A 24,447-nucleotide genomic window follows, 5' to 3' on the forward strand; every position below is an offset into this window, starting at 1 on the left:
CTCAATTGCCTATTTTATTCATAGATTTATTATTTTAATGACTAATAAATTAATCAAATTAATTAATTAGTACACACAATAAATTTGGTTTAATAAATTAAAAGAAATAAATTAAAAAATACTAACAGAATATTAAAATAAATAAATTAGGAAATACTACTAAATCAAATTGATATAAATTATAATAAATTATATGATATTTAAATATCTAATCAAATCAATTAGTTGATATAGTTAGTTTATCATAATAACTTGTATATAGTAATTTAAAAGAAATAAATGGAGCTCTCAAAAGCATGTCACGTCAGCTCTATCATTAATATATATACTAGTGGTTGATTTTAATGATTGATCTTGATATATATGTAATATAATTGTAAATTTGATAGTTTTTCTTGTTTTGGAATAATTAAAATAAATGATTTGAATTTATTTAAAATTTTTAATTCCTATTTTTTTCTTTGACATTCCAAATTAACGTTATGCCCCTGAATTTTTGAGACATTGACCATTATACCCTTGTGATCCCAAAATATCATTTTACCCCCTTTATTTATATTTGTGAATTGTGAGTGGACTAACCAATAGCAAAGAAAAAGTGAAAAACACAAAAAAATCTGGGTAGGAAATAGGAAGCAACCGAATAGTTTGAGAGTAACATGCTCAACGCAGATCTCTATGTAGGAAGAAATTATCGTTAACTTCGTTTAGTTAATATTTAATATAATTAAGGATTCAGTTACATTGTAAACAACTATGTCAACGTCAAGACAGATTTTCTATCGGAAGTTCCTAGATAAACTTGTTATATAACACTATGTAACAGCAAAGAAAATCTAGTAAACTCATTATCTTAAACGTGTGTCTGAAAATTTACCTATTGATAGATACAATGGCAGAAGAAAGTTCAAAGAGGTAACACCAGTTTCTTCAATTATCATCATGTACTTATGATTCTCTCCATCTGTAAGAAATTTTAATTGGCAACAAAAACAGAAGCGTGATTAGTTTCATAATTTTTCCCCAGTTTTCAATTGTTTTTTACATAATCGTGAAAACAGAAAACGCTGAATAAGAAAATAGAGACTAGTAGTTGTAAAAAGTTTGAATCCCGAATTCTTGATAATTGGTTTTCATGTTATAGGTATGCAGTAGTGACAGGAGCAAACAAAGGGATAGGATTTGGAATATGTAAGCAATTGGCTTCTAATGGGATCACAGTGATCTTAACAGCAAGAGATGAGAAAAGGGGTCTTGAAGCTCTTCAGAATCTCAAAGATTTAGGTCTATCTGGCCATGTTGTTTATCATCAGCTTGATGTCACTGATGCTAACAGCATAGCATCCCTTGCAAATTTCATCAAAACCCAATTTGGAAAACTTGATATCTTGGTATGCTTAAAAACTTTAGGTTCTTGAAATATAGCATTTTATTTTGTGGTGTAATGTTAAGTTGGGTACTGCATATTGATGTGTGAGCTTTATGCTTTAATTTCCTAATTTATTATGTTTCTATGTATTGCTTATGTAAAGTCTCGTGTCACTTGAAAAGGAAACGAAGCATGTCTTATAAGAGTGTGAATATTTTTCTTACTTGTGGACGCGTTTTTGATGGGTTAATTGGTTTTCGTCTCTCCATCACTAACAAAAGTACAAAACCATGAGAAATGCCTTAAGGGGGGAATGCCTTTCGATTTTTTACTTTGCTTCTCTTTGCATGTTCTTTTTTCATAATCTAAATGTTTGTATTCTGTTTAGGTGAATAATGCAGGAATCCTTGGGACAGTCGTTGATGGCGATGCATTCAAAGCTTTACTTGCTTCTGGGGTATGGCTTTTTCAATACCAATCCATATTAGATTATTTCATTCTGAGTAATGATTACATAAACATTTCTTTGGTTATTTATAAAGAACATTGGCCTTTGTTCTAAAGATTATTCTAGAGCATTGATTCTTGAATCTTTGAATGTAGGAAAGGGCTGATGCTATTGATTGGAGAAAAATTGTACGTCAAGATTATGAATCTGCAGAAGCAGGAGTTAGAATTAACTATTATGGTGTCAAAGGAATGTGTGAAGCACTTATTCCCCTTCTACAATTGTCAGACTCACCAAAGATTGTCAATGTTTCCGCCTCCATGGGAAAGTTGAAGGTTTTTGATAATTTGTTTATATTTTAATACAGATATTATCATGTTTTATTTTCTCTAAATCATATAGTTTTTATTTTCTCTTGAATACTACTAATGTATTTGCTGCTATATGGTTTCTTATGCTGATACAGAACCTACCAAATGAATGGGCTAAAGGAATTCTAAGTGATGATGAAAGCTTAACAGAAGAAAAAATTGATGAGGTTTTGAATCAATTTCAAAGTGATTTCAAAGAGGGTTCATTTGAAACCAAAGGATGGCCTCCTGCTTTTTCTGCATACATAGTTTAAAAAATTGCTTTGAATGCATACACAAGAATTCTTGCAAAGAAGTATCCATCTTTCTGTATCAATTCTGTTTGTCCTGGTTTTGTCAAAACGGATATAAACTTCAACACTGGTAACCTTAGTGTTGACGAAGGTGCCGAGAGCGCTGTAAGGTTGGCTCTGCTATCTAATGGGGGTCAGTCCGGTCTCTTCTTTGTCCGAAGTGAAGTTTCGCCATTTTGATCAGAAGATACCAATTAGTATCAGCATTCAAGAGAGTTGATAATAAGCCAGGTTCATTAAAGGAAAATTTGTTATGGTTGAAAGGAACCAAGTTAAATGAAGAACCTATTCATGAGAAATCTTATTTTCAGCATGTAACATGAGATTTCAATTGCTTTTAACAATTTATAAAGATGATTAGGTTAGAGTGTTGTGCCAAGTAAATTTATTGTTCTTTGGGAACAAGTGTTGAATGAGATTTTGTAAGTGGTATAATTTTTTCTTTACTTACCAAATAAATTATATTCTCACACTCCTAGCTCTTAGATCCAATAGAAATTAGGGTCTAGACCCTTTTAAAGATTTGTTAGTGCATTTTAAGTTTTAACACTGTTTTCTTTTTAAGTGAAAATTCAAAATTTAGAGGAACCACATCCTATTCCATGATGCCAACTTCCATTTCTTTCAATTGGTGACCCATCTAGGCCTCCTCTTTAACATGAATCAAGTGCCACCATTTTGGTTCAAAGTGATTAGCAATTCAGAAAAATTTCAAACCCCTTTTCTTTTTGGCTTCTAGTAAGGAAAGTTGAAAGTTACTCATTGTTGTAATGGAAATAGGCCAAAATTTAAAGAGACATGTAGTGTGAAGCAAGAAAGTGCAATGAAGGTGCTAAGAAGTTTCCTTCCAAGATTTTAAGTAATGATTATATTGCTTGCTAAGGTGCAAATGTAACTTCTCATCACTCTCATGCATTGGAATTACTCCACCAATTACTAAATTTTAGGTATCCAACTCGCTTCCATTCAATCGGAATAAGTTAGTAACTCGACCTGCAGCAGATAGTAACTCGACCTGCAGCAGATAGGATCCGATTCGTCTAACTCGCAGTCTCAATAAAATAATGTGAAGAATAATAATTCACTCAATACAATATTTTATTTTTAAAGGGAAAAAGACAAATAGGTCCCTGACTTTTCAAACTTTTGACAAATACATTCCTGACAAAATTTAAATACAAAAAAGTCCCTGACTTTAACAAACGGAGGACAATTTAGTCCTTCCGTCTATTTGCTTCTCATACACCTAACGGAACTGGCTGACGTGACTGAAACGGTGTCCAGGTGTCCGTTACGGTGCCACGTTGGAAGGGAAAAAAAGTTCGAAGGACAAATAAGTCCTTGACGTCATTTTACAAATAAAGTTCGAAGGACAAATAGGTCCTTGAGAATTTTTTTTTTCAAAATTAATAAACTCATTTCCTAAATTCTCTCATCTACCTCTCTCCATTTTTATATTTCTCTCTACTATTTTTACTCTATATATAATTATATTTTATATTAGTAATTTGACAAATCAAAATATGTCATTTGATATTTTTTTACAATTAAAATATTTTAAATGTAAAATTATACACATTAAATTATTTTAAATTTTAGATAACGAATGTTAAAATTAATTACTAATAAAAAATTAGACTTTTTCATATAAAAATAATAACTAAAAATCTTATTATTTAATTTTTTATCTGCAGATATCTTGGCCTTCTTAGTCAAAAACTTTTGTCAACTTACGACTTTTTTGTAAAAGTAGTTTGATTTTATAAATCTTTTGTGTCATGCATAATTTATACTGTTAGAACAAAGTGAACTATAATTTAAAAAAAAAAATATTCTCGTAATGTTATTATGCATAAAAATACTAGTTCTAATATAATACACAAATGCACTAATGCTAACTTAATACATGAATGATGCACAAATGAACTAATGCTAACTTGATGCATAAATGAATTGATACTAACTAATGCCACTGGTATGATGAAAACTGAACTAATGCAATTTAACAAATTCTAATATAATACACAAATGCACTAATGCTAACTTAATACATGAATGATGCATAAATGAATTGATGCTAACTAATGCCACTGGTATGATGAAAACTGAACTAATGCAATTTAACAAATTCTAATATAATACACAAATGCACTAAAACTAAACTAATGCAATTTAAGAAAAAGAGTAGAAACATAACAAGCCCAATTTCTACAATTTTAATACAAATAATTTAAATTGTAGAATAAAACAAGTTAACTAGATTTCAAAATACAAGCATAATTTTATCAGAAATTATTTTTAATATGGAAAGAAAATTGGTGTTTTGGTTGAATATTGACATTTGAAGTGTATTACAGTATTGTGGAAATTATTCAACACGCCCCACGTGTTGGCTAAGATGCTGCCACGTGTTCAACACGTCCCCCACGTGTTGGCCAGAATGATGCCACGTGTTCACCACGCCCCCCACGTGTTGACATCCCACAAAAAAAATCCACCAATCTATAATTACACCACATTCTCCCATTTTCAACAAAAACACCAATATTTTTTTCATACAAAAAAAATTAGCCTAATTTTATAAACTAAATTCTCATAATAGAAGCATAATAGAAGTATAATGAAAAAAAAAAATTTTCAATGACCTATTTGTCCTTTGAACTTTATTTGTAAAATGACGTCAAGGACTTATTTGTCCTTCGAACTTTTTTCCCCTTCCAACGTGGCACCGTAACGGACACCTGTACACCGTTTCAGCCACGTTAGCAAGTTCCGTTATGTGTATGAGAGGCAAATAGACGGAAGGACTAAATTGTCCTCCATTTGTTAAAGTCAGAAACTTTTTTGTATTTAAATTTTGTCAGGAATGTATTTGTCAAAAGTTTAAAAAGTTAGGGACCTATCTGTCTTTTTCTCTATTTTAAAATATCAAAAATACAAATCAAAAGATACTCAAAATATGCGCTATATTTTGGGAGATCCAGTTTTCATGTATAACTAGATTGTACGGTACTAGACTACTATGCACATGTTTTTCAGCTTTTGTGCGTGCCTTGGTTGATGGTAGGGCCCACTGAAAGCAGTTTCCTGTGTCCAATTCCCTCTCAATCACAGATCTCAAATCGTTTTATATCAACCCCTTTGCTTCCACCATTGTAACACGCTCCCAGCTTCTCTGCGGCGATCTGCATTCTCCTCCAGACCTCCACTCCTGCTGCTGCGTTGCGTGCAAGGTAGCGTTTTAATTTCTTTTCTTTTATTATTTATTTTAAAAATTTTATGGAATTCTGAATTTCTGAGCTGGCTGTTTCTCTTTTTCTTCCAAAATTCCTTACTTGATGAAGAAGCATTTGCAAAACTTTTTTTTTTCAAATTATTATTATTTTGATAGTCTTTTATTTTATTCAATTTCAAGTTTCAAGTTATTATAATTTATAACCTTCACTGTGATCACTATAATTACTATTTTTGCATTTACCTATAAGAAAATCATAATGCAAAAAAAGAATATTTTTAAAATAAAAAATTCTAATGTTAACAAAAGGACTAAATTATAAAAAAAAAGACATTTTAAAATAAAAATAAAATATTTCAGATATTAAAAATAAAATTAAGAGTTAACTTCAAGATTAGAGATTATAACAATATTTTATGTTATAGTGGGACATTATTTTTATGTTGACTATGTACCAAAAACAAAATTGTCAATTTTTGTCTTTATATATTATTTTAGTAAAGCTTTTTTTTTTTCTCAAACACTTTGTTAAGATTTTATTTTGTCATAAGTTTTATTTGAATTTAATTTTGATGTATTAATAGTATAAAATATTTTATATAATTATTGAAAGGTATTTATAAATTTAATTAATTAATATTATTATTAATATTAATAAATAGTTATTAACAGTTTAGTATCATTTGGTTAAAAAGACACAACTTTTTAAAAATTGTGTATGTTTAAAGTATTATATTTATTGGCTAAAGGGACACTAGTTTTTAAAAAGAGAAAGTCTAGAAAATTAGCACTTTTATTGAAATATGATGGCCAGCACTTAACTGTCAAAAGAAAAATGAGTAATCTTACACCATTAGATGTCATCTCACGCCATTAAAAATATTGATGATACATCACAAATTCTGCTGGCTCCTCATTTAAAATTTGTGTATATTCAAAATATTGTATGGCAATAGAAAAGACACAACCATTTATGTACGTAACAAATTATTGCTACGTGCAATATGTATAAATAAGTTATTGTTCACTATTTCAAATATACAAGTACTAAGTGTACATTTTACTTAACTATTAAAAGATTTTTTTAGTTTAAAATAGTTAAGAATTTCTTACTATTGCTAATTTAGAAATTCTTAGATTTTATTGTATCTTGTGAGTGTATTATCATCAACCCTATAGCAATTAAGTGTGGAGACATGCCTTGAAATCATCTTCATATACCCAATAATTTTAGAGAGATATTTCTTGAAGATGGCACAAGATCAAAACAACACGTTTAAGGTCATGAATCAAGAGTTTGTCAAGTTACATCGCTTTGATGAAACGAACTTCAACCGTTGGCTAACAAGATGATGTTTCTTCTTTCAGTTCTCAATCTTGCATATGTGATTGACCTAAAGACTATACCAATTGCCGATGCCGCTGAAAATTCTACACCAAAAGAAAAAGAAAAGATTGTTCAATTGAAGAAGAAACATGATGAAGATATTTTTGCATGTCGAGGTCGTATTCTCAATATTTTATCCGATCGACTCTGTGATCTCTATATGTCAATTCAATCACCATTGGAGATTTGAAAATCTTTGAAAAAAAGTAGAATATTAAATGACAAAAAACATATAAGTTTATTATGATGAAATATTTCGAATTTATTATGAATGATACTATGTTTGTTATGGATCAAATTCATGAATTACAAATCCTTGTAAGTAGACTTCATGATCTACAAGTAGTGATTCCTGAATTATTACAAGTTGGAGCAATTATTTTAAAATTGCCTTCATCATGGAATAGTTATAGAAAGAAACTTTTACATTTTGGTGAAAACTTTACAATTGAGAAATTACTAAGGCCAGTGACGGACCCAGAAAATTTATGTTGGGGAGGCAAAAATAATACACGTTACTATTAAAAGATATATTAATTTAAATTTAAAATATAAAAATACACATTAATTATTCAAATAAAAAAATAAAAAATTACATTAGTCGCTAACTTTCTTCGCTTCAAATCTTGAAAGTACTTCTCTTCTTGTTTTCATATTTTGAAAATGTTGAATAATTGTTTCATTATCAACTTGATTGAATGTCTCTCTTTCTATAACCAAACAATCATTCAACCACTCATCTCCCATTCGATTACGAAGTCGACTCTTTATGATATTCATAGCAGAAAATGTTCTCTCAACTGATGCCGTTGCCACAGGTAGAATCAAAGCTAATTTCAATAGAAGAAACACCAATGGATAAACAACATGCTTTTTTGTCTCAACTAATTTTTAAGATAGTCCACCGATTCCATTTATATTTGAGAATTGATCATCAAGACGCATATCCAATATAAAATTCTCAAGTTGGCTATCAAGTGCCAAAAGTTGAGTAGAAGAGAATTCATGTGGATAAAATTCAGCTAAACGAAGCAACTTCTCCTTATCAAATGCAAAAAATGAGTCACTTGGATTCAAACAAGCTATACAAAGAAGTAGCTCGGTATTTACCTCTGTAAAACGATTGTTGAGCTCTTGAAGTTGTCTATCACCCATTTGATAAAATAATTCAACTTGAAAATGATGCAAGTTTAAGACTTTTTAGATTTTGTGCCTTGATCTTTCTTGTGTTACAAACATGTCATTCATATTTGGAACAAGAATATTGTGACTATCACAAAATAGTGAAACTTCATTGAGCAAAGAGGACCAACTATCGTCTCTTATACTTTGCAATCGTTGCTTGGACACTTTAACCAATGTCATAGCATTTATAATGTCTTGATCACTTCTTTGTAGAGCTTGAGACAACTCATTAGTAACTCCTAATATACTTTTCATCAAATGTAAATTGAATACAAATTCAAAAGATTGAATATGATTCAATAATTGACATGCTTTAGCTCTTTGTTCAGGATTATTTCCATCTTCCTCAATCACTTCAAGAACTTCTACCACGGAAGAAAAAATAGAAATCAAGCTAAGTATTGTACCATAATGTGAGCCCCATCGAGTATCACCTGCCCTTTTTAATGTTGTTTCCTGATTTAAGCCACGCCCACTAGAAACATCTCCGTTTTGTAATGCAACAATTGTCTTTTGCATTTGACTTTCACGAAGCATGTCTTTACGTTTACAAGAAGCTCCAACAATATTGCACAAACTAGCAAGCAAATTAAAAAGTAGTGGAATTTCAACCTGTTTCTTTGCAACAACCACAAGTGCTAATTGAAGTTGGTGAGCAAAACAATGAACATAAAAAGCACAAGTATTTTCTTTCAAGATCAAACTTTTTAAGCCATTAAATTCTTCCTGCATATTACTAGCTCCATCATAACCTTGTCCACGTATTCTTGCTAAGCTTAAACTATGCTTTGCTAATAAAGATTCCAAAGCTACTTTTAACGACAACGCATTTGTGCTAGAAACATGGACAAGGCAAAGAAATCGCTCCATTACAATCCCTTCTTTATTCACATACCGCAAACAAACAGCCATTTTCTCTTTAACAGAAATGTCTCGAGTTTCATCAACTAAAACAGCAAATAAATCATCTCCAAGATCATCAATAATAACTTTAGTAGTTTCACTTGCAGCAGCTCTAACAATATCTTTTTGAATTTTAGATGCTACTAGTTTAAGGTTTCCATGAGCATTTTTGAAAACACGATCAATCTCTGTATTATGTTGAGCAAGAAAGTCAAGAAGCTCCAAAAAATTACCTTGGTTGTTTGAATTGTGCGATTCATCATCACCACGAAAAGCCATTCCTTGTCGCAATAAGAATCTAATGCACTCAATTGTTGCTGTTAAGTGAGTTCAGTAATCTCTTTTAGCTTGATCTGAATGCTTTTGAAAAACAACTTCAATATGTTGCTTTTGCTTCATGAGTGCTTCGCATTTTCTTCGAGCTTGATTATGAGCACTATCATGATTTCCAACATGTGTTTGTAATCGCTCCTTCTTTTTTCAATTTGAAAAGCCCTCTTTTACAAAAGCATCACCACTCGCACCATCAGGTTTCATAAGATAGCAACAGAGACAAAAGACAGCATCTTTTGAAATACTATATTCCAACCAATTATCAAATTCATCAAACCAATCAGCATTAAATCTACGGAGAGAAGTTCCAAAATATGTTTGTGGAAAATTATGTTCTCTTGGTTGACAAGGACCTTTTTGCAAATAAGCTCGTCTAACTTCATCCCTGTCATTTGGATCATAATTTGAAATTTTGGGTCGTTGTCCAGGATCAGCTACCAGACTTTCCACATTGAATTCTAAGAACTACTTTTTATTAGAGGAGACTAATGGTTCAGATTCTAGTGGTAGCTTTCTTTTGAAATATTTTTCTATTACTATTTCTATATATATATATATATATATATATATATATATATATATATATATATATTCTAAATTAATAAATTGATCAATTCACTTTAAAAATTTATATGCAATATAATTACATATAATAGAGTAGAACGAAAGATAAATAAATAAATAATAAGAATCACTAAATTGAGAATAAAATAAAATATATAAATTCATGAAGAGAATAAAAAATAGATTAATACCTAAATTATAATTATTTGAATTAAAATTTGCAATTGAAAATATAAAAAAGATAAATAATGAAATTGAAAGATACATAGAGTCATAGAGAGCTATATAAAACAAAATAGAGAATTTAAAATTTACCTTTTGATGAAACGAAGATGACCACTAGATAAAGAGTAGAAAAAGAAGATTAAAAATATGAAACTAAGAAAAGGGTTTAAGAGAATAAATGAGTGACGGCTAGAATTTGAGAATAGAAAAAGACTAAATATAATTAGATTAATTAATAGTCAAAATAATAGAAAGATAAAATGGATTTGGGACTTTTAATAATTGGGCTTAGTTTATTTGTAGTAGAGTCATTTAAAATTTAAAATGTGGGCATATTATATTATATATATACATACATATATATATAAAATTTTGTTTAAAATTATCAAATCAGAGTAGGGGCAAGTGCCCCCCCACCATGATGCTTAGGTCCGTGCCTGACTAAGGCATATATATATAGAGGAAGAAACTCGAAAACGTGATGTTGTGTATCTCTCTCAAAGTTCTAAAATGAATTATATTGGCGAAGACAAAACTAATAAGAAGAAAAGAAAATTTTCAAAAGATTTAAAGTAAGACAAAAACAGACAAAGAGATCACAAGAAAGAACTCTTATAACATTATCATCCATTCACAAGCTTCATATACATCAAATGAATCTTAAAACGACTTTTCTAAATAGAGATCTTAATGAAGAAATTTATATGGAGCAATCGAAAGAATATGTGGTACCCAAAAATAAAATAAAAAAAAGTTTGTAAATTAATTAAGTCTTTGTATGGCCTAAAACAAGCGCCTAAACAATGACATGTGAAATTTGATTCAGTAATGTTATCAAATAACTTCTCACATAATAGTACGAATAAATGTATTTACTCAAAATTTACTAAAGATCATGAAGTAATCATTTGTCTATATGTTGATGATATGTTAATCATTGGAACAAACTTTTAGAAGGAATTTATGTAATGAATAAGTATCTAACTTTTAAATTCAAGATGAAGGATTTGAATGAAGTTGATACAATATTAAGTATAAAGGTGCATAAGAATGAAGTTGGCTTTACTTTAAGTCAATCTCATTATATCAAAAAGGTATTGAAAAAATTTGATCATCTCACAATTAAAGAATCCAATACACCCTATGATCCTAATTTTAAAATTAGAAGAAAATATGGGAAGACTTATAACACAATTAGAGTATGTTAGTGTTATAGAAAGTTTAATGTATGCAATGTATTGTATTAGACCTGATATAGCATTTGCTGTGTGTAAATTATTAAGGTTTATAGGAAAGCCTAACAATCAATATTGGAACCTATAAAACCAAGAACTCTTGAGATTACATTATAGTGATTATCCCACAGTTTTAGAAAGTTATTTCGACGCAAGTTGAATTACAAATTTTAGTGATAACAAATCCACTTCAGGATGAATTTTTACTATAAGTGGTGGAGCAATAAGTTAGGCCTTAAAGAAACAAACATGTATTACACATTCTACTATGGAGGCTGAGTTTGTAACTTTATCCGTAAAGAAACAAAATGGTTAAAAAAATTGTTGTATAATATAAAGCTGTGACCATAGCAGACGACAACCATTTCAATCTTCTGTGACAGTGAATCAATTATGTCTCGAGCATATAATAAGATTTATAATGGAAAGTCTAAACACATAAGTTTGAGACAAGAGTTTGTGAAGCAACTAATAGATGATGGTGTAATTAGAATCACTTATGTAAGATCTCAAGGAAATTTAGCAAACCCTTTGACTAAAGGTTTGTCAAGGGATAAAATTAAAGAGACTACTGTTAAAATGGGATTAAAACCTATTATTGTTAAATGATGGAAACCCAACCTTATTCTAGTAGACCACTAGTTTCAAGGTTTAATGGGTAATAATAAGTTATTTAGCAATTGGAGCACTAAGGTATAGGATTTAATGCTATTTACAATAAATTAGGAGGGTGAGTTTAAACTCTTAATGGAATGATAATTTTTTTTATCAAAAAATTCTACCTATATAAATATAGAAGTGATGTCGCTCTAATCGATAATTTTAGAGGTTTTATTCTCATAAATATTCATGAAATCAGGATGAGCACAATGTCATATAAATGCTTAAAATTATGAACTTTTGAACTTAGGGGTATAAATAATGTGTCTGATTTTTGGTACAGCATATAGAGTATATGTTTAGTCGATTAGATACTTATAACTTCGTTAGAACTTTAAAATTTATACTAAAAGAATGTTTAATTTTAATGACACATTCTTTATACATATACTTATATGACATTTAAATTTTGTAAATAGTGGGACATTAAAAGGTATTTTCAAATTTGATTAATTAATATTATTATTAATATTAATAAACGGTTACTAACCGTTTAGTACCATTTGGTTAAAGAGACACAACTTTTTTAAAATTGTGTATGTTTAAAATATTGTATCTATTTGCTAAAGGAACACAATTCTTTAAGAACTGTGTATGTTCAAAATATTGTATCTATTGACAATAGAAAAGATACAGCCATTTGTGTACGTAACAAATTATAATTGCTACATCCAATATGTATAAATAAGTCTTTGTCAACTATTTTAAACACACAAGTACTAAGTGTACATTTTACTTAATTATTAAAAAAAAATTGTTCAAAAGAATTGATAATTTCTTTCTATTATTAATTAAAAAATTCTTAAATTTTATTGTATTTTTTGAGAGTATTATCATCAACCTTATAACAATTAAGTATAGAGACAAATGTCTCTCTAAAAAATAATCTAATTGTGTCTTAAAACCATCTTCATATACCCAACAATTATTTAATCGTATTCATTTTTTAAATGAACATTAGCATAATTATCTTTACAAGTATAAAATCACTTTATATTCATAACTAAAACCCCAAACTGGTCCCTGAGATTGAGCGAGTTACCCATAGTTGTCCCTGACTCTCAAAATTACCTAAAAATGTCCCTCACATTAAGCTCCGGGACCCATAGTTGCCCTGCAACCCTTTCTGGCGCACAGTCAGCAAACGGAGGGATGAGCTGGCACCTCCGTTGCCATGCTAGAGCCAGCAACGGCTAGCTGATGTGGCAAATCGTAATTTTGTACCCAATCTGGTCCCTGATGCCATTAAAACCCTAAAAGCTAAGAATCGTTATTATACTTAGTATCTCTTCTTCCTCTCTCCTTCGTCCCATAGTTCTGCTCCACCATTGTCATGTAACGGAGATTCTACTGAAGCTCTGAAGCAATGTTTGGAGGTGAAGGGCAAGCTAGTAGGAGCTCGATACGGTCAACAAGCAATGGATATAGGGCGAAGACCCAAAATTGTAGCAGGCCTACGCGTGTACCAGAATGGTGTGGTTGTGGCTGCCGACCTGTGCTCCGGTGGTCTGGGACAAATTTCAACCCAAATAAGCCATTTTTTGGGTGCCCAAATTATAATGTTAGTTGTAGTTGTTGATTTTTCCTAATTTTTCATTCGTTTCGCAACTTCTAATTTGGTTATTGAAACATTCTTTGATTGCAGACAAATGGTAAAAGATGGTGTGGTTTGTTTGTTTGGGCAGATGTTGGTCAAGAGGCTGTGCCTGCAAAATCAGAAAGTGTTAACTATAATGATGAACAGAAGATGACAGAAGATTGGAGGCTGGAAAAATTAGAATCGAATGTTAGGAGTCAAAAGTTTATGATCAAATTATTGTTTCTGATTGTTTCTGTAATGATGTTGTTGTTAGTAGTGGTATTTTGGAAAATTTGTTCTCAATGTTGAGTGAGGATGTGATTGAGTTCATATGTGTACTATTTGCATGAATGAAAAAAAGTTGCTGAACATGTAACTGTGTTAGTCAACCTGTTGGAGATATTAACTACTTTTTGTACCAGTAAACGTAATCTGGATGTTTAGCAATAGCAAAATATAGCAATAGAAAAAATATATTCATCATTTTAAATCAACAAAGTCATGAGTCATAAGTTTTGACTGCCTTACAAAGCCATAAGCAAGGTGCAGCTAACAAAAAAATATAACCATATGTCTGGTAACAAAATACTCATGAAACACAAGGTGAACCTAACCGAACAGCATGTTAAACCAAATTACTTTCACATTGTCTTATACAAAATAACTCCCAATACAAGAAGCATGTTATAGAAAAGTCTTCAATCTTTCTTCCTAGGTGCTTTGAATCCCGGAGTTGGAATGAACTTGAGGATACTGCCAAGTCTTGTTGCTGTTCCTGAGCTAGCACCTTGCATGGGATTAATTGGTGCATTGGCAGAAGTTGGTGAAATAGATGATTTTCTCTTTGGTGGCAGCTTATCCGGTCTTGAGTTAGTGATAGTACATACTTCAGCAGCCTACAAGAATTGTAGTATATGAGAGGATGCCTTATAATTACATGAGACTAAATGGGGAGATAAATTGATTACCTGCTGAGACTCCTCTAGTTCAGAGTAAATTGGTTGAGAAAGCTCAACTTCAACTGGTTGGACATTAGTGTTTATAGAGTCAGCTGGAGCATCTTTACCAACATTGGCGTCATCAGCAGCATTCCGATCAGGTTGAGGAGCGGGGTCAGGATCAGCAGCATTCGAACCATCTTCAACAACACTGACTTCAGCTCCACCTGTTTTCTTAGCAGCAGCTTTTGCTTTTGCAGCAGCAGCAGCTTCAGCAGCAGCAACATCTGCTATCTTCTTCTTTTTACAACCCCTTTTGGTGTGGCCTTTCTCCCCACAGTAGCTGCATGTGAATGGTGCAAGCTGCCTCTTTAGGTTTGTGCTGTCCTTGGTGGAAGTGGGTTTGGATTTCTTGTGGCCACCTTTAGCTTCATCTGTGTCCATCCGCCTTTTTTGTTGTAACTTACTTGGCCCCCTCTTAACCTTTGGAGGTTGGGGCTTAAGAGATTCTGAAACCTCCCAGAAGGTCTGCCCAGGAATGGGATTGATATGATGCTGATATGTCTCCCTATATGATTCCATAGTAACCAATTTGTGGCAAAAATCCTCTGGATTTTTGTTTACCCTAGCTAGTGCAGCACAGGCATGCACACAGGGTATTCCTACATTCAAAACATTAAGGAATCAAGTTACTGGATATAGTATGGTAGTAATGTATGAGTAAATGTTACTTGCCAAATAATAAAATCTACCTGTCAGCATCCAAAATTGACATGTGCAAAGGTACTTTCCTAGATCAACAACATGGTTGGCTGGGTAACCATGCACCTCAAATTTCTCATAACCCTCATCACCTGTCCATATTGGGTGCCAATGTCTTGATTCTTTTCTCACTTTCTCCAAATGACTGTGAATTACTGGCGGCAACTTACCCACATGGTTAGCTAATTTAACATTGTTCTTCGCTATTGTTCTCATTACAAACATTCTCACACCTTCAAGTAAAGCAATAATTGGCTTGGCCCTGGCCTCTTTAATTTTTGAGTTGAATACCTCACACGCATTATTACATATGCCATCTAATTTAGGCCTGTGACTGAATTGACTCCTGGTCCAGTGTTCCCCTCCCCACTGCGATAGATATGCCCATGCATCTTGGTTGATGCGCTTGATCTTGTCCATGTTGTCTCTAAACTCTTGATACGTGGTGGCTCGTGCACACTCCCACAGCAAGGATCTTAGTTGTAAATCCTTCCATTGCTTGTTAAAATTCTGCCATAGGTGACAAACACAAAAGCAGTGATGAACTCGTGGCATCACCTCTTCCATTGCCGGCAACAAACCCTGAGTACCAAATCAGCTACCATATCAGCATAATAGACCCTGACTATAATTCACACTCACTATAAAAGTCCCTGACTTTTTAAAAATTACACATAAAAGTTCATGTCTTTTATCAAATTACACATAACAGTCCATGATTTCAGCATAAACACCAATAAGAATGCATACAATTCCGTTCTGAATAAACAGCATACAACTTCAACAACAATTTTCATCTCTACTCATTAATAACAATGAAACTTTTTCTAACATACTAATGAATTAGAAAATACCTTCTGCATGTCAGAGATAAAGCACCATCCATGTTGCCTATAGTCTCCAAGGTCCTGGTGTAACAACTCAAGAAACCACTTCCAATTCTCCTTGTTTTCTACGCTAACAATTGCCCACGCTATGATGTAGATATGGTGATTGGCATCTGGCCCACTGCCGAAAGAATTTGGCCACCAAATTGAGTTTTCAAGAAAGCACCGTCCAGTCCAATCAACGGTCGGCATCCGGCTTTGAAACCATTCTTGCATCCATTCAAGCACACATACATTTTATCAAATACTGGATCAGATTCTGGTTGGGGAGTGCAACAAATTTGAACTGTTGATCCAGGATTAGTCTTGAGAAGTGTAAGACCATAATCCCTCAGCATTTTGTATTGTTCCTTTTCATCCCCAAACACAGCATTTCTTGCATCAAACAGGGCCCTAATTGAGTTCTTGTTCAAGGTCAAGTCAAACCTTGACTTGAAGTAAGTGGCAGCATCACAATGCTTAAAATTTGGGTACTTCCTAACCTTCTTCACTAGTTTACTGGCCACCCAATTTTTGTTAGCTGCCCTGTTCTTGTCTTCCCTTGGGCATGTATGATCATTAACAAATGTCTTTATTTGCCAACAAGTATCTTCATGATCTCTGGATGCATACACCACCCATGGACATCCTTTCACCTGACATGTAGCCCTCATCCTCACATTGTCATTCTTCCTGAACCTAATCCTTCTGCCCTCTTGGATTGTGAACTCCCTAACAGCCTCCTTAAAGTCCCATTTTGTGTTGAATTTCATGCCAACTTCCAGTTGCAGTTCTCCAAACCTTATACCTTCTCTAAACACAGGACAAACATCAGAGGACTCCTCATCTATCCACTCATCCTCTGAATTTGGGGGAGTCTTCATTTCTTCAGAATGTCATGAGTTTGCGCCGTCCGAGTCAGCCCCTGGATCATATGCATTATATGCATCATCCCCCGTTCCTCCTACAAAGCATAGGTCCACATCCCTATCTGAGACCTCCTCAACATATGCATCATCCTCAATAGTAACTTGGTCTTTATGCTTAGTAAACGCAGCAGCAGGAGCATGTTTAAATTTGATATCTTTTTTAAGAGTCTTAGCCTTACAAACATCATTATCATAATAACCATCATCATCAGAAGAATTTTCTTCGTCCCTTGGCTTATACAAACTATCTTCGTCACTATCATATGAATCAGAGGATAGTGCATCACCTCCCTCTTGTCGTGCTTGCAACATTGCCTTACCCTTAGCAACACTCCTCGTACAAGGCCTTGAATTAGTAGGAGGTTTTGGATTTTGATTAGTAGGAGCCTTCGGCTGTGGATTAGTGGGAGGTTTTACCTTTTGATTAGTGGGAGGCTTCGGTTGTGGATTAGTGGGGGGTTTTCCTTTTGATTAGTGCGAGGCTTCGGCTGTGGATTAGTGGAAGATTTTGGCAGATTCTGGCATAGTTGGAGGTGTTGGATTAATGGGAGGAGTTGGATGAATCGGAGGGTTTGGAATGTCAACTGTGTTGACAGGTATTGGCTTGTTTTGGGGGGATTCAGTGCTGAGGTTACTCTTTTTGTCATTATGCACAGCACCTTCTTCTTCTGCAAGAACCACTCCTGTATTGTCCATGCCCACCTTTTTCTGCTGATCTTCTAAATAATCTGGAGATGACACCCCATGTTCAAAATACACATCCACCAGACCATTATTCTTCTGAGCAAGGAAACACATCTCCCTAAGCTCATCGTCACTCTGTAGATTCCTTAATCCAGTTTCTAACTTCCTCCCGGGGACTAGCCACCAACACTGAAGGATCTTGTCATAGCCTAACTCCTTGTAATAATTCCTTATGAAGAAAACGTCCAATGTATCCTCATCCAGATCACCTAGGCAAGTTACGTTATCAGGGGTATACCTCACATTTCCTTCATCATCTTTCTCAAAGTTTCCTCCATGATGAAACATGATATCCAATAACACATCCATCTGCACCAACAAATCAATACCATTGAATCACCACCATGCATTAACCAAATATTAAAAAATCTCTGTTTTATTGCCAAAAAACAGAGCATACACACACCAAACCCTTTGCCCTAACAAAAATCCTTCAATACAATTGGTGCACGAAATTGTGATCACTACTTTTCACAACTCAAATAATCCCCGGTAATAAATCCAAAAACTTGGTGCTCAATACCATGGTATAAACACAACTTCGCACAACTAACCAGCAAGTGCACTGGGTCGTCCAAGTAATAAACCTTACGCGAGTAAGGGTCGATCCCACGGAGATTGTTGGTATGAAGCAAGCTATGGTCACCTTGTAAATCTTAGTCAGGCAAACTCAATTGGTTATGAATGATGAATAAAACATAAAGATAAAGATAGAGATACTTATGTAATTCATTGGTGGGAATTTCAGATAAGCGTATGAAGATGCTTGGTCCCTTCCGTCTCTCTGCTTTCCTATTGTCTTCATCCAGTCCTTCTTACTCCTTTCCATGGCAAGCTGTATGTTGGGCATCACCATTGTCAGTGGCTACAGTCTCGTCCTCTCAGTGAAAATGTTCAACGCACCCTGTCACGGCACGGCTATTCATCTGTCGGTTCTCAATCAGGTTGGAATAGAATCCATTGATTCTTTTGCGTCTGTCACTAACGCCCAGCCTTCAGGAGTTTGAAGCTCGTCACAGTCATTCAATCATTAAATCCTACTCAGAATACCACAGACAAGGTTTAGACCTTTCGGATTCTCTTGAATGCAGTCATCAATTCTAGCTTATACCACGAAGATTCCGGTTAAAGAATCCAAGAGATATCCACCCAATCTAAGGTAGAACGGAGGTGATTGACAGTCACACGTTCATAGGTGAGAATGATGATGAGTGTCACGGATCATCACATTCATCAAGTTGAAGAACAAGTGATATCTTAGAACAAGAACAAGCTGAATTGAATAGAAGAACAATAGTAATTGCATTAATACTCGAGGTATAGCAGAGCTCCACACCTTAATCTATGGTGTGTAGAAACTCCACCGTTGAAAATACATAAGAACAAGGTCTAGGCATGGCCGTGAGGCCAGCCTCCCAATGATCTAAGATAGCATAAGACTAAAGATAGCTACCAAGATGAAAATACAATAGCAAAAGGTCTTATTTATAAAGAACTAGTAGCCTAAGGTTTACAAAGATGAGTAAATGACATAAAAATCCACTTCCGGGCCCACTTGGTGTGTGCTTGGGCTGAGCATTGAAGCATTTTCGTGTAGAGACTTCTCTTGGAGTTAAACGCCAGCTTTTGTGCCAGTTTGGGCGTTTAACTCCCATTCTTGTGCCAGTTCCGGCGTTTAACGCCAGTCATTCTTGAGCTGATTTGGAACGCCGGTTTGGGCCATCAAATCTCGGGCAAAGTATGGACTATTATACATTGCTGGAAAGCCCAGGATGTCTACTTTTCAACGCCATTGAGAGCGCGCCAATTGGGCTTCTGTAGCTCCAGAAAATCCACTTCGAGTGCAGGGAGGTCAGAATCCAACAGCATCTGCAGTCCTTTTCAGTTTCTGAATCAGATTTTTGCTCAGGTCCCTCAATTTCAGCCAGAAAATACCTGAAATCACAGAAAAACACACAAACTCATAGTAAAGTCCAAAAAAGTGAATTTTAACTAAAAACTAATAAAAATATAATAAAAACTAACCAAAACATACTAAAAACATACTAAAAACAATGCCAAAAAGCGTACAAATTATCCGCTCATCACAACACCAAACTTAAATTGTTGCTTGTCCCCAAGCAACTGAAAATCAAATAAGATAAAAAAAAAAGAGAATATGCAATGAATTTCAAAAACATCTATGAAGATCAGTATTAATTAGATGAGCGGGTCTTTTAGCTTTTTGCCTCTGAACAGTTTTGGCATCTCACTCTATCCTTTGAAATTCAGAATGATTGGCTTCTATAGGAACTCAGAATCCAGATAGTGTTATTGATTCTCCTAGTTAAGTATGATGATTCTTGAACACAGTTACTTTATGAGTCTTGGCCGTGGCTCAAAGCATTCTGTCTTCCAGTATTACCACCGGATACATACATGCCACAGACACATAATTGGGTGAACCTTTTCAGATTGTGACTCAGCTTTGCTAGAGTCCCCAATTAGAGGTGTCCAGGGTTCTTAAGCACACTCTTTTTGCCTTGGATCACAACTTTATTTCTTTCTTTTTCTTTCTTTTTTTCTCTTTCTCCCTTTTTTCGTTCTTTTTCTTTTTTTTTTCGCTTCTTCTCTTTTTTTTTTGTATTCACTGCTTTTTCTCGCTTCAAGAATCATTTTTATGATTTTTCAGATCCTCAGTAACATGTCTCCTTTTTCATCATTCTTTCAAGAGCCAACATTCATGAACCACAAATTCAAAAGACATATGCACTGTTTAAGCATACATTCAGAAAACAAGAGTATTGCCACCACATCAAAATAATTAATCTGTTATAAAATTTAAAATTCATGCAATTCTTCTCTTTTTCAATTAAGAACATTTTTCATTTAAGAGAGGTGATGGATTCATAGGACATTCATAACTTTAAGGCATAGACACTAAGACACTAATGATCATAAGACACAAACATAGATAAACATAAGCATAATTTTTGAAAAACAGGAAAATAAGGAACAAGGAGATTAAAGAACGGGTCCACCTTAGTGATGGCAGCTTGTTCTTCCTCTTGAAGATCTTATGGAGTGCTTGAGCTCCTCAATGTCTCTTCCTTGCCTTTGTTGCTCCTCTCTCATGATTCTTTGATCTTCTCTAATTTCATGGAGGAGGATGGAATGTTCTTGGTGCTCCACCTTAGTTGTCCCATGTTGGAACTCAATTCTCCTAGGGAGGTGTTCAGTTGCTCCCAATAGTTTTGTGGAGGAAAGTGCATCCCTTGAGGCATCTCAGGGATTTGATGATGAGAGGGGTCTCTTGTTTGCTCCATCCTCTTCTTAGTGATGGGCTTGTCCTCATCAATGGGGATGTCTCCCTCTATGTCAACTCCAACTGAATAACAGAGGTGACAAATGAGATGAGGAAAGGCTAACCTTGCCAAGGTAGAGGACTTGTCCGCCACCTTATAAAGTTCTTGGGATATAACCTCATGAACTTCTACTTCTTCTCCAATCATGATGCTATGAATCATGATGGCCCGGTCTAGAGTAACTTCAGACCGGTTGCTAGTGGGAATGATTGAGCGTTGGATAAACTCCAACCATCCCCTAGCCACGGGCTTGAGGTCATGCCTTCTCAGTTGAACCGGCTTCCCTCTTGAATCTCTCTTCCATTGGACGCCCTCTTCACGAATGACTGTGAGGACTTGGTCCAACCTTTGATCAAAGTTGACCCTTTTTGAATTTGAAAGGGACCTCGGGGGTCACCTTCTTCAAGGCCACAACTTCATAGAAGTGGTCTTGATGCACCCTTGAGATGAATCTCTCCATCTCCCATGACTCGGAGGTGGAAGCTTTTGCCTTCCCTTTCCTCTTTCTAGAGGTTTCTCCGGCCTTGGATGCCATAAATGGTTATGGAAAAACAAAAAGCAATGCTTTTACCACACCAAACTTAAAAGGTTTGCTCATCCTCGAGCAAAGGAAGAAAGAAGATAGTAGAAGAAGAAGAAATGAAGGATATGGAGATGGCTTTGTGGTTCGGCCAAAGGGGGAGAAGTAGTGTTTAGGGTGTGTGAAAAAGAGGGAGTGAAGATGGGTTTATATAGGAGTGGAGAGGGGGTGTATGGTTCGGCTATTTTGAATTTGAATGGTGAGGTAGGTGGGGTTTTATGAAGGATGGATGTGAGTGGTGAAGAGAAAGATGGGATTTGATAGGTGAAGGGCTTTTGGGGAAGAGGTATTGATGTGATTGGTGAATGGGTGAAGAAGAAGAGAGAAGGTGGTGGGGTAGGTGGGGATCCTGTGGGGTCCACAGATCCTGAGGTGTCAAGGAAAAGTCATCCCTGCACCAAGTGGCAAGCAAAATTGCTCTTCATGCCAATTCTGGCGTTAAACGCCGGGCTGGTGCCCATTTCTGGCGTTTAACGCCAACTTCTTGCCCTTTTCTGGCGTTTAACGCCAGTCTGGTGCCCCTTTCTGGCGTTAAACGCCCAGAATGGTGCCAGACTGGGCGTTAAACGCCCATTTGCTAGCTTCACTGGCGTTTAATCGCCAGCAAGTTCTCCTCCAGGGTGTGCTGTTTTTCTTTCTATTTTTCATTCTGTTTTTGCTTTTTCAATTGATTTTGTGACTTCTCATGATCATCAACCTACAGAAAACATAAAATAACAAAGGAAAATAGATAAAATATAACATTGGGTTGCCTCCCAATAAGCGCTTCTTTAATGTTAGTAGCTTGACAGTGAGCTCTCATGGAGCCTCACAGATACTCAGAGCCATGTTGGAACCTCCCAACACCAAACTTAGAGTTTGAATGTGGGGGTTCAACACCAAACTTAGAATTTGGTTGTGGCCTCCCAACACCAAACTTAGAGTTTGACTGTGGGGGCTCTGTTTGACTCTGTTTTGAGAGAAGCTCTTCATGCTTCCTCTCCATGGTGACAGAGGGATAGCCTTGAGCCTTAAACACAAAGGATTCTTCATTCACTTGAATGATCAATTCTCCTCTATCAACATCAATCATGGCCTTTGTTGTGGCTAGGAAGGGTCTGCCAAGGATGATGGATTCATCCATGCACTTCCCAGTCTCTAGGACTATGAAATCAGCAGGGATGTAATGGTCTTCAACTTTTACCAGAACATCCTTTACAAGTCCATAAGCTTGTTTTCTTGAATTGTCTGCCATCTCTAGTGAGATTTTTGCAGCTTGCACCTCAAAGATCCCTAGCTTCTCCATTACAGAGAGAGGCATGAGGTTTACACTTGACCCTAGGTCACACAAGGCCTTCTTGAAGGTCATGGTGCCTATGGCACAAGGTATTGAGAACTTCCCAGGATCTTGTCTCTTTTGAGGTAGTTTCTGCCTAGACAAGTCATCCAATTCTTTGGTGAGCAAAGGGGGTTCATCCTCCAAAGTCTCATTACCAAATAACTTGTCATTTAGCTTCATGATTGCTCCAAGGTATTTAGCAACTTGCTCTTCAGTGACATATTCATCCTCTTCAGAGGAAGAATACTCATCAGAGCTCATGAATGGCAGAAGTAAATCCAATGGGATCTCTATGGTCTCAGTGTGAGCCTCAGATTCCCATGGTTCCTCATTAGGGAACTCATTGGAGGCCAGTGGACGTCCATTGAGGTCTTCCTCAGTGGCGTTCATTGCCTCTTCCTCCTCTCCAAATTCGGCCATATTGATGGCTTTGCACTCTCTTTTTGGATTTTCTTCTGTATTGCTTGGAAGAGTACTAGGAGGGAGTTCAGTAATTTTCTTGCTCAGCTGACCCACTTGTGCCTCCAAATTCCTAATGGAGGACCTTGTTTCAGTCATGAAACTTTGAGTGGTTTTGATTAGATCAGAGACCATGGTTGCTAAGTCAGAGTGGTTCTGCTTAGAATTCTCTGTCTGTTGCTGAGAAGATGATGGAAAAGGCTTGCCATTGCTAAACCTGTTTCTTCCACCATTATTGTTGTTGAAACCTTGTTGAGGTCTCTGTTGATCCTTCCATGAAAAATTTGGATGATTTCTCCATGAAGAATTATAGGTGTTTCCATAGGGTTCTCCCATGTAATTCACCTCTTCCATTGAAGGGTTCTCAGGATCATAAGCTTCTTCTTCAGATGAAGCTTCCATAGTACTGCCTGGTGCATTTTGCATTCCAGACAGACTTTGAGAAATCAAATTGACTTGCTGAGTCAATATTTTGTTCTGAGCCAGTATGGCATTCAAGGTATCAATCTCAAGAACTCCTTTCTTCTGATTTGTCCCATTGTTCACAGGATTCCTTTCAGAAGTGTACATGAATTGGTTATTTACAACCATTTTAATTAGTTCTTGAGCTTCTGTAGGCGTCTTCTTCAGATGAAGAGATCCTCCAGCAGAGCTATCCAAAGACATCTTGGACAGTTCAGACAGACCATCATAGAAAATACCTATGATGCTCCATTCAAA

The 24,447-nt window shown here is 34.9% G+C and overlaps 2 protein-coding genes, 1 long non-coding RNA gene and 1 pseudogene across 3 annotated transcripts; 2 read left to right on the forward strand and 2 right to left on the reverse strand.

The window, feature by feature from the left end:
• Positions 1-601: 601 nt before the first annotated feature.
• LOC130974134 ((+)-neomenthol dehydrogenase-like) lies at positions 602-2,916 on the forward strand (annotated as a pseudogene).
• Positions 2,917-5,532: 2,616 nt separating this feature from the next.
• On the forward strand, positions 5,533-7,392 carry LOC130974139 (uncharacterized). Its single transcript, XR_009084431.1, has 2 exons — positions 5,533-5,714; positions 7,085-7,392. It is a non-coding gene; the product is annotated as an uncharacterized LOC130974139 (long non-coding RNA).
• A 602-nt stretch (positions 7,393-7,994) lies between these two features.
• Positions 7,995-9,470, reverse strand: LOC130975600 (uncharacterized). Its single transcript, XM_057900370.1, has 2 exons — positions 8,341-9,470; positions 7,995-8,247 (listed from the first exon to the last, which is right to left on the reverse strand). The coding sequence occupies exons 1-2, from the start codon at positions 9,468-9,470 to the stop codon at positions 7,995-7,997; spliced, it is 1,383 nt and encodes a 460-aa protein (XP_057756353.1).
• Positions 9,471-16,186: 6,716 nt separating this feature from the next.
• On the reverse strand, positions 16,187-17,237 carry LOC130975602 (uncharacterized). The gene is made up of 3 exons (XM_057900371.1): positions 16,609-17,237; positions 16,342-16,495; positions 16,187-16,246 (listed from the first exon to the last, which is right to left on the reverse strand). The coding sequence occupies exons 1-3, from the start codon at positions 17,235-17,237 to the stop codon at positions 16,187-16,189; spliced, it is 843 nt and encodes a 280-aa protein (XP_057756354.1).
• Positions 17,238-24,447: the final 7,210 nt, after the last annotated feature.

This window comes from Arachis stenosperma, chromosome 4 (genome assembly GCF_014773155.1).
Source record: "Arachis stenosperma cultivar V10309 chromosome 4, arast.V10309.gnm1.PFL2, whole genome shotgun sequence".
NCBI classification, from domain to species: Eukaryota; Viridiplantae; Streptophyta; class Magnoliopsida; order Fabales; family Fabaceae; genus Arachis; species Arachis stenosperma.